The sequence below is a fragment of the Triturus cristatus genome, chromosome 3_2, assembly GCF_964204655.1.
Source record: "Triturus cristatus chromosome 3_2, aTriCri1.1, whole genome shotgun sequence".
In the NCBI taxonomy this organism is placed as follows: domain Eukaryota; kingdom Metazoa; phylum Chordata; class Amphibia; order Caudata; family Salamandridae; genus Triturus; species Triturus cristatus.
This window is the reverse complement of record NC_140584.1, coordinates 873,774,325-873,789,152: the sequence shown is the minus strand read 5'-3', so window position 1 is coordinate 873,789,152 and position 14,828 is coordinate 873,774,325. Positions and strand designations below refer to the sequence as shown.

The 14,828-nt window shown below is 45.4% G+C and overlaps 1 protein-coding gene across 3 annotated transcripts in view; it reads right to left on the bottom strand.

The window, feature by feature from the left end:
* SSH2 (slingshot protein phosphatase 2) overlaps window positions 1–14,828 on the bottom strand; it is a 611,356-nt gene that overhangs the window by 305,532 nt on the left and 290,996 nt on the right. For all 3 annotated transcript variants that reach the window (XM_085649239.1, XM_085649240.1, XM_085649242.1), the window contains one exon: window positions 8,925–8,968. In XM_085649239.1, coding sequence (XP_085505365.1) covers window positions 8,925–8,968 — 44 coding nt within the window. The remainder of the gene's footprint in view (window positions 1–8,924; window positions 8,969–14,828) is intronic.

Genomic DNA, 14,828 nt, shown 5'->3' with positions numbered 1-14,828 from the left:
AGATACTGAGAGGGCTCAAGGTGAGACTTGAACATGCTGATGGAGAACCCCAAGTCAAACAGCAGCGCTGCTGTCACGTGGAGGTGATGCAAAACCATCTGTGGAGGGTTGGCTTTGAGGAGCCAATTGTCCACACAGAATACCGAGATCCCCGACTTTCTGAGATGGACCACAACCACTACCATTGTCAAGACTCATAGTGTTGATGTCAACCCAAACAAAAGGACCCCAACTTGTAGTGAGTTGAACCGATCATGGACTGCATTGACTTTGTGGGCCACTGAAGGAACAGTGTGTGGAAATACATGCCCTGCAAGTTGGAGTCACCATCCAGTCTTCAATTTCCAGCGCCAGAAGGACCTAAGACAGGGATAGCATCTTAAACTTTTCATTGCGAAGGAAGACATGTAATACCCTGAGGTCCAGTATTGGACAAATACTGCCATCCTTCTTAGACACCAGGAAGTACTGAGAGTAGCACCCCAGACCAAATGCCTGTGATGGCACCAACTCTCCTGCTACCTTCTGGAACAGGGCTGCCACTTCCTGTTGCAGTACCTGCAGGTCGCTGCCCAACTGAAGGATCTTCGATGGAGTGAGGGAGGGTTCTGTTGAAAGGATAGAGTATACCCCTTTTACACAATTTGAAGGACCCACTAGGCCTTTGTTGTGGCCCTCCATGCCTGTGGAAAAGAGAATACTCGCACTTAGACAAGCTCCATATGCTTCATCATGGACAAATTACAGAGATTTCCCTAGTGGTGCAGGGGAAAAGGAAGGCTGGTTTGGTTACTCCAACATTTGCCTCTGACGTTGTTATGGCAGACAAAGACGCTGCTGGCGAACTGGAGTACACTGGCACTGTCTATACTGAAAGCCTACTGGGCTTGAATCGCTCTAAGGCTGCATCAGCTTTTTTTCCAAAGAAGTGCTTGCCATCAAAAGGCATAACTACCGGAATATTTTGAAAATCGCCCAAACATCCTGCAGAACCTAGCAAGGCATGCCTGTGCAAAGCTACGAAAGAGCCATGGCGCTGGCAAAGGAGTCAGCTTTAACCAGACCCGCTTTAATTATGTGCCACGATGCACCATGGGCATCCCGCACTACTTCAGTAAAATGGCTGGGCAAGTTGGGTACTATCATGGCCGCCATATTCCAGAGTGAAAAAGAGTAATGCCCAAAGAGGTACGTGGCATCAAGAGAGTGCACTGCCAGGCTCCCTGCAGATAACACTTTTTACCTACCACTTCCAGCCTTTCAGACTGTTTGATTTGAGGACGGGAAGCATCAGGGAATCCCCCACTCCCATGTCTCTATGTTCATCTGTTCATGTTCTGCCATGTTTATGTTCATCCGACTCCTAACCTAAGTCGGAGTCTGACACAAAACCAGTGAAGAAGAGACTAGGATGGACATATGTTCATCACACCTACTTCAGGGTTTATGCCCTGAGTATGTGGTGGTGACACGTCCCTAAGCACTGCACCCAAAGATGTTTGAGAGAACAAATGCATTCCATCATATGATAAGAGAAGCTCCAGACTCACTTTGAAAGATGTGGATAAAACAGAACTGGAGTCAAGGCGCCAGGGTGGCATTGTATTTCTCCAGTGATGTAACATCTGGATGAAGCTAGTGCTCCTGCTGTCACAGTAGAGCTATGTCAGAAGTTACCGGATCCAGTCTGGTGCTTGGGATATTCAAAGGTGAAGAATCCTCAGGTAGAAACCATCAGAAGTTCACTATTCAAAAACACCTGTTATGTTACGGGAAATTTCAAGTCCTAATAGCTCACTGACTCCCCTCTAATCAACTTACTAGGTTTAGCACAACAGGTGAAAGGTTACCTCTGTACAGTCCTTGTACTGGGAGAGTAGTAAAACCCTTTCTTTATATCTCACAGGATTATTAGGGGTAGACTGAATGTGGATCAAGTAATAATTTGAGTTAGTCACTACTGTAGTCCCAGTACAGCAATCCAGGTGGCCGTGGCCGATTGTCCCAATGTTTTTTTTTTGTTGCCAATGAGATGACCTACTGTATGTTTAATGGGCTAAATTTAATAAAGCAGAGTGTGGTACGCAGCCCACTGTCAGAGCCGTTATTAATGCATTTTGTTTAGTGTAGCGTTCCTGGACCAAAGGAAATAGGGAGTGGCAGGCTCATTCATTTATATAACATAGTGACAGAAACAATCTTGATCCGGCCTTCCACCACAGCGCACACACATCTGCTTTCACGGTGGAGATCCTGGCTTCCAGACATAGTCTTTTTTTTACATGCTGATGCCAACACACTACTTCAGTAAAATGGTTGGGCAAGTTGGGTACTATCATGGCCGCCATATTCCAGAGTGAAAAAGAGTAATGCCCAAAGAGGTATGTGGCATCAAGAGAGTGCACTGCCAGGCTCCCTGCAGAGAACACTTTTTACCTACCACTTCCAGCCTTTCAGACTGTTTGATTTGAGGACGGGAAGCATCAGGGAATCCCCCACTCCCATGTCTCTATGTTCATCTGTTCATGTTCTGCTATGTTTATGTTCATCCGACTCCTAACCTAAGTCGGAGTCTGACACAAAACCAGTGAAGAAGCGTGACTCATGAAGGTCCTGGAGTCGAAACAATGTCAGATGGGGTTGAAGTGTGTGTAAACGACTCCCGGGGGCGCTCGATACTTAAGACTGGTACATGGGGGAGTTTTCAAATGGTGTATCCTGCAGAACCACTGGCCTAAACGCAGAACAGATGAAACCGCAGCCCATCTAAACATTTTCAGCATTTCCTGCAGAAACAGGACTAGGTCGATAACAGATGCTGGAAACTCCAGTAAGCTGAAGCTAGCACCAACATCAGTGCAGGTGGAAAGGGCACCAGAATCATTATCGGTGATGGTGGATGCAGAGCCGATGCTAGAGCTCTACCAAGTCAAACTCTGAAGAGGAAAGAGCCCGAGGTGAAGCCTGAGGAGGTGACTTCCCTCTGGATGCTGTCTGCCGCTTAGGCAAAGTGGAATGCTTCTTCTCTTGCTTTTTTTCCCTGAAGGACTTTGAAAGTGGAGAGAGGAAGCGCTACATTGATTTTGTCCTGGATACAGATCTTGACAGACAAAGGCCTCAACAGTCATCCTTGGTTTGGCCATAAGCAGTGTAGGCTCAGTCTCCGCTTTCAAATTCATCGGAAGGCAAAGGTCACAGGTGGAGGAATCGGGTCTGGAAGTTAGAAACCAGAGGCAAGTATAAGAGACTAGGATGGACATATGTTCATCACACCTACTTCAGGGTTTATGCCTTGAGTTTGTGGTGGTGACACGTCCCTAAGCACTGCACCCAAAGATGTTTGAGAGAACAAATGCATTCCATCATATGATAAGAGAAGCTCCAGACTCACTTTGAAAGATGTGGATAAAACAGAACTGGAGTCAAGGCGCCAGGGTGGCATTGTATTTCTCCAGTGATGTAACATCTGGATGGAGCTAGTGCTCCTGCTGTCACAGTAGAGCTATGTCAGAAGTTACCGGATCCAGTCTGGTGCTTGGGATATTCAAAGGTGAAGAATCCTCAGGTAGAAACCATCAGAAGTTCACTATACAAAAACACCTGTTATGTTACGGGAAATTTCAAGTCCTAATAGCTCACTGACTCCCCTCTAATCAACTTACTAGGTTTAGCACAACAGGTGAAAGGTTACCTCTGTACAGTCCTTGTACTGGGAGAGTAGTAAAACCCTTTCTTTATATCTCACAGGATTATTAGGGGTAGACTGAATGTGGATCAAGTAATAATTTGAGTTAGTCACTACTGTAGTCCCAGTACAGCAATCCAGGTGGCCGTGGCCAATTGTCCCAATGTTTTTTTGTTGTTGCCAATGAGATGACCTACTGTATGTTTAATGGGCTAAATTTAATAAAGCAGAGTGTGGTACGCAGCCCACTGTCAGAGCCGTTATTAATGCATTTTGTTTAGTGTAGCGTTCCTGGACCAAAGGAAATAGGGAGTGGCAGGCTCATTAATTTATATAACATAGTGACAGAAACAATCTTGATCCGGCCTTCCACCACAGCGCACACACATCTGCTTTCACGGTGGAGATCCTGGCTTCCAGACATAGTCTTTTTTTTACATGCTGATGCCAACACAAGGGAGGGGGGGCTGTGGGTGAGTGAGGTTTATTGAGGAGTATAATAGACTACAACCAGTTCAAGGATTTCTTTCTCACTTCAAGAAAGTCACAGACACAAGCTCTATGCCAGATTCTATACCACGGTCATCTCGTCGCTCATTTGGCCCTCATTTCCACAACCCCTTCTGCTTACTCTTGATTTTTGTTGCCACTTTTCTCCCGATTTTGTTTGTTTTTTGGAAAGAGCGGTTCCTCATAGGTCAGCTGAAGGGACAGGGTTGCAACCTGGATCCGATGTCCTTTCCTGCTTTTGAGCTGGCATTTCCCCCTCTATCTTTCTTCTTTTTATGTGGAGAGCGGGTGCCCCTCCTCACCCCTGTTTTTTCAGTGAATGGGGAGCTGACGTATGACTCATTATACCTCAACTTCAACCCATGCCCCTCTCCTGTGGTTATTTGCTCATCTGTACCTGTTGCGCAGTGTGATGCCCCCTCGCAATGCAGGAGTGAAGTGCCTGGCACCACACTATCTGCAGTGGAAAAACTCTCCATACTAGTCAACAGAGGTATTTCGTTCCACAAATCTACATCTAGCAGGGGAATTGCATCTTAATAATCAGCTCGTATTTTATTTGAGTCCAGTCCCTAACCACTTCATAGAATACGTCTTGACGGCACAACCACCACGGAACAGTCTAGGAAACTCTTGGATTCTTGACTAACCTTTGCAAGCAACAGAATCCAAGGCCCTGGCAGAGTAAAGAGAAACAACACAACCAAACATAAATCCGGCGCACTTCGTCCTATTTGCCCTAAGACCAGGAGAAAACATTCCCAACCATTATTAGGAACTGTTTTCGTTCAATTTAGTTCAGCAGTTAGCATCAAACCCAAAGCTACAATTCAATCTCCAGCCCTACTCCACTACAATGACTTCTAGTCCAAATGGAAGAACCATAAAAGATAAAAGAGTAACAATTTCTCTGCATGCCTAGAGTCACCCCCCAAAAAGGACCAAGTTAGCCTAAGCTCCTGGGAAACCAGCAGACTTCTCTGGGATATATTCAACGCTGCTCATGCCTTAAATTTCATAAAAGTACTGACGAGTAGCGAAAAAGTACAAAATGGATCTGAATACTAAAAGCAAGTGAAGCAATCTATGTGTGGGGCTCAGCTTGTTCTGTCGCTGGATAGTAAAATCCAGCTGGGGTTTCAGAGTGTCCAGGAAAAATGTACACAGTCTCCACTATGAGTTATATACGTTTCTATGTTATCTAATGTTTATTTAATGTGTACAAATAAATTTGTAGCTCATGCCTTACAAAGAAATAAAAATACAAAAAATGTCCTATAGGAATTTTATTCCTTAGATATACTCATTGAAAACCGCACTGGATTTTAGTTTTCATTGGCTGAACAAGCCCAGTGCTATCTATGAGTAGTACCAAGAAAATGGTCACGATCAATGCCTGTGAATCCCCAGAAGACAAACACCATGGCAAATTGTGAAGCAAAAAGACATTACTGCGGCACTTACAGTAAGGTTGCCAGCACCATCCAAGAATACAAATTGCGAATACTGCGTGCAGTGACCAATGACAACTTATGTGATAGGTCTCACACAAACACACAAAACAAAATCCTAAAATAAATTCCCCACATCAATCTAAACAATTATGTAATAGATGCCTTAGCTTTTAATGGGGCACTAAGAGAGCTGAGGTCTCCAGGAGACATGCTGCAGAGACGTCCCTGCTTTGGGACACACGAGGTTGTGTTCCTAGTGCACTGATGGAGGTAGACAGTAAACCAAGCCACCATCGTGCTCTGTTGGCTAGGGTTCAAAGGCGTCAGCTGCGCTTTAATCCCTTAGGGTTCGGCAGAGCTATTTTTAGGTCTAAAAGTGAAGCAGCAAGTTTATCGTGTTTAAACTCCTTTAGGGGGTCAAATTTGCGCGCACACCATCTTGGACACATCAATAAACTAGAGAATTGTGTACATCCCTCCCTCTGATCGGCATAAAGCAAAGTGCTCCGAGATTGACATACAAAGCACAAACACAGAATTTGAAACTATCGTTTGAACCTGCAGAGCACCCTTGCTCAGCATACTAGTCGGTGTTACCTTACCTCCATACCATCCTTCTAGGTTCTTACAATTTTTTTGAAGACTCTTTACACGCTTTCACCAAGTATCTGATAAAGGCAGATTTTCTGATGTTACCACTATATAACGACCTCCTAAGTCTGATTATTATATCGAAAATGGTTTGTTTTATATCTCCAGCACATTATCGTCTTTTCTTCACCCTAGTCAGCACTGCCTTTAACACATAAACGTCTCCTATACGTTTCACCAGTTGAGCCGGAGGACAGGAACATTCAGGAACCGTGCCAGAGGAGCAGAAAGGCAAGCAAACAGGAGGTGTTTATAGAGATGCTGGAGGCAGCTATCAGTAGACATTTAGCTTTAGCAGGTGTTTGTGAGCGAAGGTAGACCCGACCTCTTTGCTTGTAGACAAAACTTAGGAGCTCACTCCAAATGCTTTGGTTTTGGTTCCTTAATATCGGCCCTTGAACTTAATGGCACCGTTCGGTTTGATATTCCCTCCTGACCCAGTTTTTCTGCTCAGAATTAACCCTGGGCGTAGTTCGCGAAGTAGCGCTACGCGAAGTAGCGCTACGCGTAGCTACGCAAAGTGCACTACGCGAGCTACGCGTAGCACTTCGCGAACTGCGTAGTACCCTGTTCGCACTGTGCAAGATGCCATTTTCAATGATTGCACAGTGCGGACAAGCATCCGGCACTGTGCAATCATTGAAAACGGCATCTTGCACAGTGCGAGCTGTAGTTTTCTGCCGCTCGAGTAGATTTTTACTCGAGCGGCAGCTTTCTCAGCGCAGACTGGTAGTTTCTCATCGCGATGAGAAACCTGACCTCCCTGCGTTGAGAATCTCGACGGGAGGTTTATTTTCCTCGCTCGTGATCGGCAACTTGACTTTGAGGACCGCGAGCAAGCAAAAAATGACCGCTGCACTACGCTACGCCTGTTTGCACTGTGCTACGTGCAATTCGCTTAGTGCGAAGTAGCACAAACTTCGCAAACTACGCGAGCGTAGCGTAGTGCTTTGCCCAGGCTTACTCAGAATGAGGGATAACATTCAGTATTGGAATTTTGCGCCCCTGATACTGAAGAATTTTCCTTCTTTCCAACAAGTTTTTACATTCACATTTCACCAAGTATCACATTTCAAAAGGTTTTCCAGGTCAAATGTGAAGGGAAAAATATTGATTGCGCGGCAAACCCTACAAAATTAGAATCACAATGAGGCTGCAAATTCCGATTTGCACTCTACTTGCGATGTATATGGGTCTCAAAAAAAAATCCTTAAACATCTATTTTTTTTTTATCTGGATTTGATTCCACTGCTAAGTGTGAGATACTTAAGACAATTGCACATATATATATATATATGTCTGACATTTAGGGCTTCCTTGCTACAGTGGGGCAGGCGAAAAGTGTGAACAGGTATAGATGGTTCTAAACACATTTCCGACTTGGTTTCATGTGATGAATAAGTGCTGGAATCAGAATCCGCTAGAATATCACAGAATGTTAGCATTGATCATATGTATAAAATTTAGGAATTGACAAGCTTTTAAAAGTAACAAGTTCTTGCTCAAAAGGAATTTTCCTTTACTCCCCACAACACACCACCACATAGTTTAACAGCACGATCTGGTGATGGTCCCTCTACTGTCCTCACCGCTGCTCGTTGAAGATTCCTGATGTACGGACATTGATCTAGTAGAACTCTGAACTATTGTAAACAAAGACATTTATTTGTGTATATATGTATGTACATAAAATAATATGAAGGGACCCATCACTTTAGTAATTAGCGCGACAAGGTGTGACCAGAGGATGGCATTCACAACACCGGGTTACCAGAAGGATATTGGAGGGTGCAACATTTCCGCCACAGATTAATGGATCTGGGGGACATTCATACAACAGCAGCAGGGCGCACAACCTCTCAAGAGGCATGTTCATCCCTACAGATTTGCAACACTTGAAGGACTGCACCAGGTGGGCGTAGACTGAAAGATGATGCGAGTCCTGGTTTGTCATCAGATTGCAAAATACAGATCTAAACGTGTCAGTCCGCGGAGCGCTCCAGTTCTGCCAAACTCGAGACAAGCTGCACAGTAATAGGTATATAATATGAACAGCGGGTGAGAGGAGATTGTGGTTCATGCAATACATCCTCCCCAGATTATAATATACAGTATTCCAAAGGAGTACTGAAAAGACTCTGCCTGTATACCGTACACAGCAAGATGAACATTGGGAGACTGATCTGCAACACAGTTCAGATTGCATCTTCTGTTAACTGCACACAACATCTGTCTAGGACCGCTAAGAAGTCCCTGCAAACCGCAGTTCTAATGCTTATATCCACTCAATTGGCCTGGGACAGGGGAAGTGGTCTAAACACGGCACATCCTAAGTTGCACACAATGCATGCACGTTCAGAAAGGCACAATTGAAAAAAGAGTCCATCCAGGGGCAGTGCGAATGAGGCCTGCATACTGCCCTGGTAGCAGATGACATCCTGCACATCTTACAAGAGAGGATCGCAACACAGATCAAAAATCCATACCCAGATGCTCCTTCAAACAACTTTCAATTCTCCCCAGGGGTGACCCTTCCAAAATCAAGCCCCATGCACGTGGAACCGACAGAAACAGTACCATCTTCAAACATTACAATGACCACTCAAAGCTGAACACATGCTTACCTGCGGGGCTGCGAGCGGCATTCTTCCTCTGCGCTGTCCGCCTCCTGCAAAGACAGAACACCACACACCTTTACATGGCTGTATGTTTTCGGGATAAGCGCATGCACACAGAGGGCATTAGGTTTGTGTGCTCTGAACAAAAACAGAACATGCAAAAACAAAAGTAGCTTCAGTTGTGAGGTTTGTCTTTAGCTGGTCTACAGTTAACACCTTATATGTTGTCACTATACCAAGGCTCCCTTCCCTTCCTGTACCCAGTTTAAGGTCCAAAGAAGCCTTTACAATCCTTTTCAAAGTGCAAGTATGTCAAGTTTTTATTCCTAACATGTTCAAGGTAGAGAGCACCTAACTTTATCAAGGGCAACATTTGCTGCTCTAACTACTGAACCAGGATGTTGGATGCTAATGCCAACAAGGGTCAATTAGAGCTCCCCTGTGGGATACAGACCGATGAAGATACATACACCATTGACCAACAATTTGTGTCAGCTCACAGTAAGACACCTGCACATTGAAGAGAGGAACTCCTACAACAGACCTGGCCAGCCAGCATACTGAAACAAGTATTGGCAAAGCCAACAGGTCACGCTTTTTAGACCAATTGGCTGCGCCAATGCACAGCACTGGCAAATAATAAGAAAAAAAGACGGAATGATGTGGCCACTGTTACCGGTCGTGTCATTTTGCAATGTTGTACATGCATTACTAAACAAGCATTCCCTCAGAGACAAGTTGATTCATACTATTTCACAAAGTGAACACCACACAGTTTAGGAGAACCCGGGAAAGCCGGATATGAGATAATTCTGGAATTGCACTTCGTCTTATGGGACACATGAAAGGAAATGCCCCTTCAGGGGTAAAGGTGCAAACAGTAATTTCTAGAGCCCAGACATCCAAAACCAGGCGCCAAGAGACCAAGCACAATAACAGACAACTTTGCCGACAACTGCCTCCTAGAAAGTTATTTGTTCAAAGGCCAGGAGAAGAAGAGATTCAACACTTTTTTGACATTCCAAAGCACTGAGTATCTCTGTTCTGGAGGAAGAGACAACCTGATAACCCTGATAAGCTTCCGGACCAATGGATGTTCACCAACCAGATGGCCCCCACGTGGGCATCTCCTGCGGAGATCGTGGACCTGAATGTGTTGACCGAACTATAGGCTAATCCCTCCTCCGCCAGAGAAGCCAAAAATTCAAGATGTATACAGCCTTTGCCCCCATGGGATTCAAGTCTCACTGCTGACCCGAACCATTGAGTGCAAGCCTAGCGGTACTGTTTAATGTTAATGTCCGCTCAGGTCTGGGACAGGAGGGCCACAGCTGTGCGCAAAAGCCCTGGGACTTGCTAGTGTGACCTGTAATCCTCCACACCATAAGCTGGAGGGATCCACTGACCACCAGCGGGTGGGGATTCCCCGAGGGATCCCTGTGGAGAAATTGTTTGTAGGGTAGACAGATTGGAAAATCTCGAGAAAGTGCCAGGAGAACCGGAAACCAGACTTGCGACTTCCATGTTGTAGTTACTACCACCAGGTTCTCTAGCTGTTTGCAGGTCTGCGCCATGAGTCTCATTAGCATCGCAAATGGTGGGAAGGCACAACTCGTCTCCATGGACCTGTCTTGGAGAAAGGCATCAGTCGCTATTGCTTCGTGATGTGGTCTCCAACAGAAAAACAGCGGAGGTCACCGGTCCAGCTGGGACGCAAAAAGCTAGACTGTGAAAGGACCAGAAACAACTTGACAGATGCTGTAACACCTGTGGAGTCAGTTTCCACAGGCTCATACCTTGAGGGGACCAGATTGCCAATCTGCCACTTAAGTGTCTGAGCCTGGGAGATGATCTGCCACCACTGACACATGAAGGTCGAGGTAATATTCCCAGAAACTCTTCGCAAGATTCGCCAGAGCTCTGGAGGACGTACCTCCCAGATGGTTGATGTATCAGACTGCCGCTTCATTGTCCATTTTCATAAGTACACAGGTTTGGCCCGTTCTCTCGTCCAACATTTCACCACAAAACAGCCCACCATCAGCTCCAGGCAATTGTTTTGCAGGGCCTGCTCGGACGCAGATCATCTGCCTCCATTGGTAAATTCCCCACAATGTGCCACCACTGTAGCTCATCCTTGGCCTCATCTAAGAGGGGGACCTGGTGGGAGTAAGTGTGGCTGCGCCGCTGGTGGGACGCCTTCAGGCGTTACAGGGCCCAGAAGTGAAGAGGGCCCAGAAAAATGGCCTGTATGGAGGAGGACAAAAGGCAGACTACCCTGATGATCTGTTGGAGAGGAGTCGATGGCCTTGCCAGGGTTCTGCGAAACTAGTGTCAGATTTTGGCTATTTTCCTTGACGGTGGTCAGGGAAATAGCCCTTTGGCAAGGAGTTTATGAATCTCCCTGTGGATAAGGGCTATTGCTCAAGGTGGGAATGGCTGGAAGGGGGAATCCATAAAAGTCTATGTGGAAGCCCATGTCTGCAGGACCTAAGCGTTGGTAGCAAAAGTCCTCCAAACATATACGAAATGTGCCAACCTGCCCCCCAAGCCATTGTGAGAAATCAACTGCAGACTCACCGTGGGATTGGTGGAAGAGCCTTCTTTGCCGCAACCACCTCGGGAACGTCTGTGCCTCGGATATCCGTTTGTGAGGTAGAATCCACGAAGCGGGCGGGGTTCTGCCATTAGCCTCTTTTCGATGAGTATGGATCCTAAATATGGCTGTATTGGAGATGGTTGAAGGTGCGATTTTTGCAGATTGATGGTAAACCCTAGTTAGTGTAATAGGGTTAGCGTCTGCTGTGCATACTGTTTGCAAAGTTGGGAGCGGTTTGCTTTTATGAGCCAATCGTAATGCCACTACTACTACTAGGCATTTTGTGAATACCCGTGGTGCAGTGGTGACTCCAAAGGGAAGAACCTTGAATTGATCATGTCTCCTTGGAAGACAAATCATAGGTATTTCCGTTGTGAGGGATGTATGGATATGTGAAAATATGCATCCATTAGTTCTAAATCGGCCATGAAGTCGACCTTTTTATAATGGTCACTCTCCAGGTAGTGATTCCACTATGTGGAAGTGTTCTGATAGGATATAATGATTTAGTGGTCTGAGGTCGAGAATGGGTCAAAGTGAGCCGTCTTTTTTACGAATGAGGAAATATAATGAATATACCCCTGTTACGTGATACTGTTTTTGGAGTGGTTCTATAGCCCCTTTGAGTAATAAAGCTGATATCTCCTGTTGGAGGAGAGATTGGTAATGTATGGATAGTTTGTGTTTGCAAGGTGGAATATTTGGAGGAATTCTGGTGAGCGCCAGACAATAACCATGTTGGATAATGTCCAATACCCACTGATCAGTTGTGATATTTTTCTATGCCAGAACCTATTTTTGAAGACATCCTACGACAGGTGTTAAGTGGTAGGGGGTAATGCTAAAAAATTCATTGTTTGGTGTTTGCATTTGGGGTGGGGGATTATTTCCATGACCACAGCTCTTGAAATTATTTCTTCTGTAGGCACCCCAGTAAAAGGTATTAGCAGTGGAAGATTGCCTCTGATTTTTAAAGGAAGGCCCTGTGGTGACGGTGGAGGCAGACCTAGCAACATGTTTGAAATTGGGCCTACAAAAGGACCCTCAATATGAAGGAGGTTGTAAGGCCCCCATTGATTTAGTAACATCAATGTCCTTTTTCAGTTTTTCTTAAGGGCTGTATCTATATGAGGGCCAAAGAGGTGCCCCTTGTCAAAGGCGAGATTAAGAATTCCCTCATTAATAATTTCATAACCCCTTTTCTTGTATTCTTCTGGGAGATGTTGGAGGAGCCCCTCCCTTTCATCCCAATGAGCCCTGTTTTAATAAAAGAGCTTGACTGTTGGCAATGCACCACTGATTAGTAGATTATGCTGCTATCTTTTTGCCTGAGACATCCATTAGCTTTGACTCCTTTCTGGGGGAGGTGCATCCCCAGTTGTTTGGGAGTTTGGTCTTTTGCGTGCATTGGCCACTACCGGTGAGTCAGGTGTTAATTGCCCCCAGATGGTACAGCCTTATACTTTTTTTCTCCTCGTAGTGTTATGCTTCGGGCCTCTATAGGGTCCTTAAAAATATTGTCTGCATGACGTAGCATTCCTTTAAGGAGTAGTAAAGATTGTGACCCCCTTAGAGCTGTGGATAGTGTTTCGAAAAGGGAGTCATTATCCATAGGGACTTTATATAAAGGCTTGTTATGAAAAGCTGCAGCTCTGGCTATTAGATCTTGATAAGTAAAGGCATCATCTGATGGTGATGGACATGTGGGATAAAAGTCTGGGTCTTTATTCCCCTGAGGTTCTATTTCATAAGCATCCACAGCATCCCCAGGAATGCGTGTCCTCTGATACATTATCGTCCTCATCTATGAGGGGATATGTTGTCTGCTTCAGAATCTTGTGGTGAATCAGGAGGAGGAGTGGCTTATGGGTGTGGCGTTAGTGGGTTTGGTGATGTAGGCAATATCCTATAGCATTGTAGTAGCAATATCCTTTTTCTTCTTTTTGATAATTTGCAAAGGAATGTCTATAGCCTCTTCAAAAGCTAATTGGCTCTCAGAGGAGTGAGGCTTTGCCGGCTGAAGAATTGTCTTCTTAGTTCTGGGTTGAATTTGCAATGTTTTTTGCCTCGGATCACGCCATTCCTGCATAATATCGAGGATTAGTTCGGGTGGAGTTTTCGGTCTGAATGTGTAACATTTTGGAGCCTAAGAATGTTTCGGTTTCGGTGTGGTTGGACCCGAAGCACCAGGAGTTTCGTCTTTCGAAACCGAAGTGGATATTCGGTGAGATGCTGTATCGGACTGTGAGAAAATAGCAGCTCCTGCTGTAGGCCGAGATTTCAGTGCTGAGCCCGAGGGCGGGGCTTCTGAATGTATATGTTGGTGCGCCCCATAGCTTTTCTGCAGTGGCAGCCCTTAAGCAGTATTTTGGTACAGTTGTACTCGCGGTCTGCTGTTTCTGAGCAGACTCTAGAATGGCTGAATCTTGTTCCACGTCGGAATCACGGAGGGACAATGATTCCTCTTGTGCTGCAGATGCCTCTTCTTCCGCCTGTTGATCGGAGATGTCTGATTGTCTGATAAGCATTTATTGGCGATGGGCACGTTGATCCCAAAGTGTCTTTTTGCAACTAAAAGATTTGCAGGCCTCACAGGTATCCTGTTGATGGTCGAGCGATAGGCATAGACTGTAAACTGAATGTCGGTCGGTGTGATGTTATTTGGAGTGGAACTTCGGACAGAAAAGTAACAGAGTATGTTCTATCAGCAGCTCATTCTCCGAAAATTATGCTGAAGTAGAAGAGGCACGACCAGGCGTGGCCCATATACCGTGGAAGCGATTCATAGAACACGATGCGCAAATATGTTATTTGCTCAGAGCACAATAGTAAATTCGCAATCGAGACAATACCATCAATCTACTAGCGAACCAAAGGGAGCTGAAAAGGATCTTGAACCAGAGTGCGAGAGATTACATCCAAACCCATCGTCGGTAAAAAACAATCTAACAATGGACTCAATGCCCATGCGCAGTATCACCAATAGGAGGAGTCACACAACCTCGTGACTCAAAGAACTTCTTTGAAGAAAAGCAACTTGTAATCATCCGCGCCCAACACTAGATGGCGAATGTATGCACAGCATGTGTATCTACAGCACACATGCTTCGAACATGATGTTAGGCCTTCCTTGGCAAATTTCAAGGCTGTAAAGAAGAGTGCCACACAAGTCAACAAATGGTAAGCAACGGGCAGGCTCCAAGCCCTTTTTGTTAACAACAGTGTCTAGCACACAAGACGCAAGCGCATGCTCTCACAGGTTCGACCCTAAGGATGCAGGTTAAGGATTAGCTATGTACAAGACCTAATAC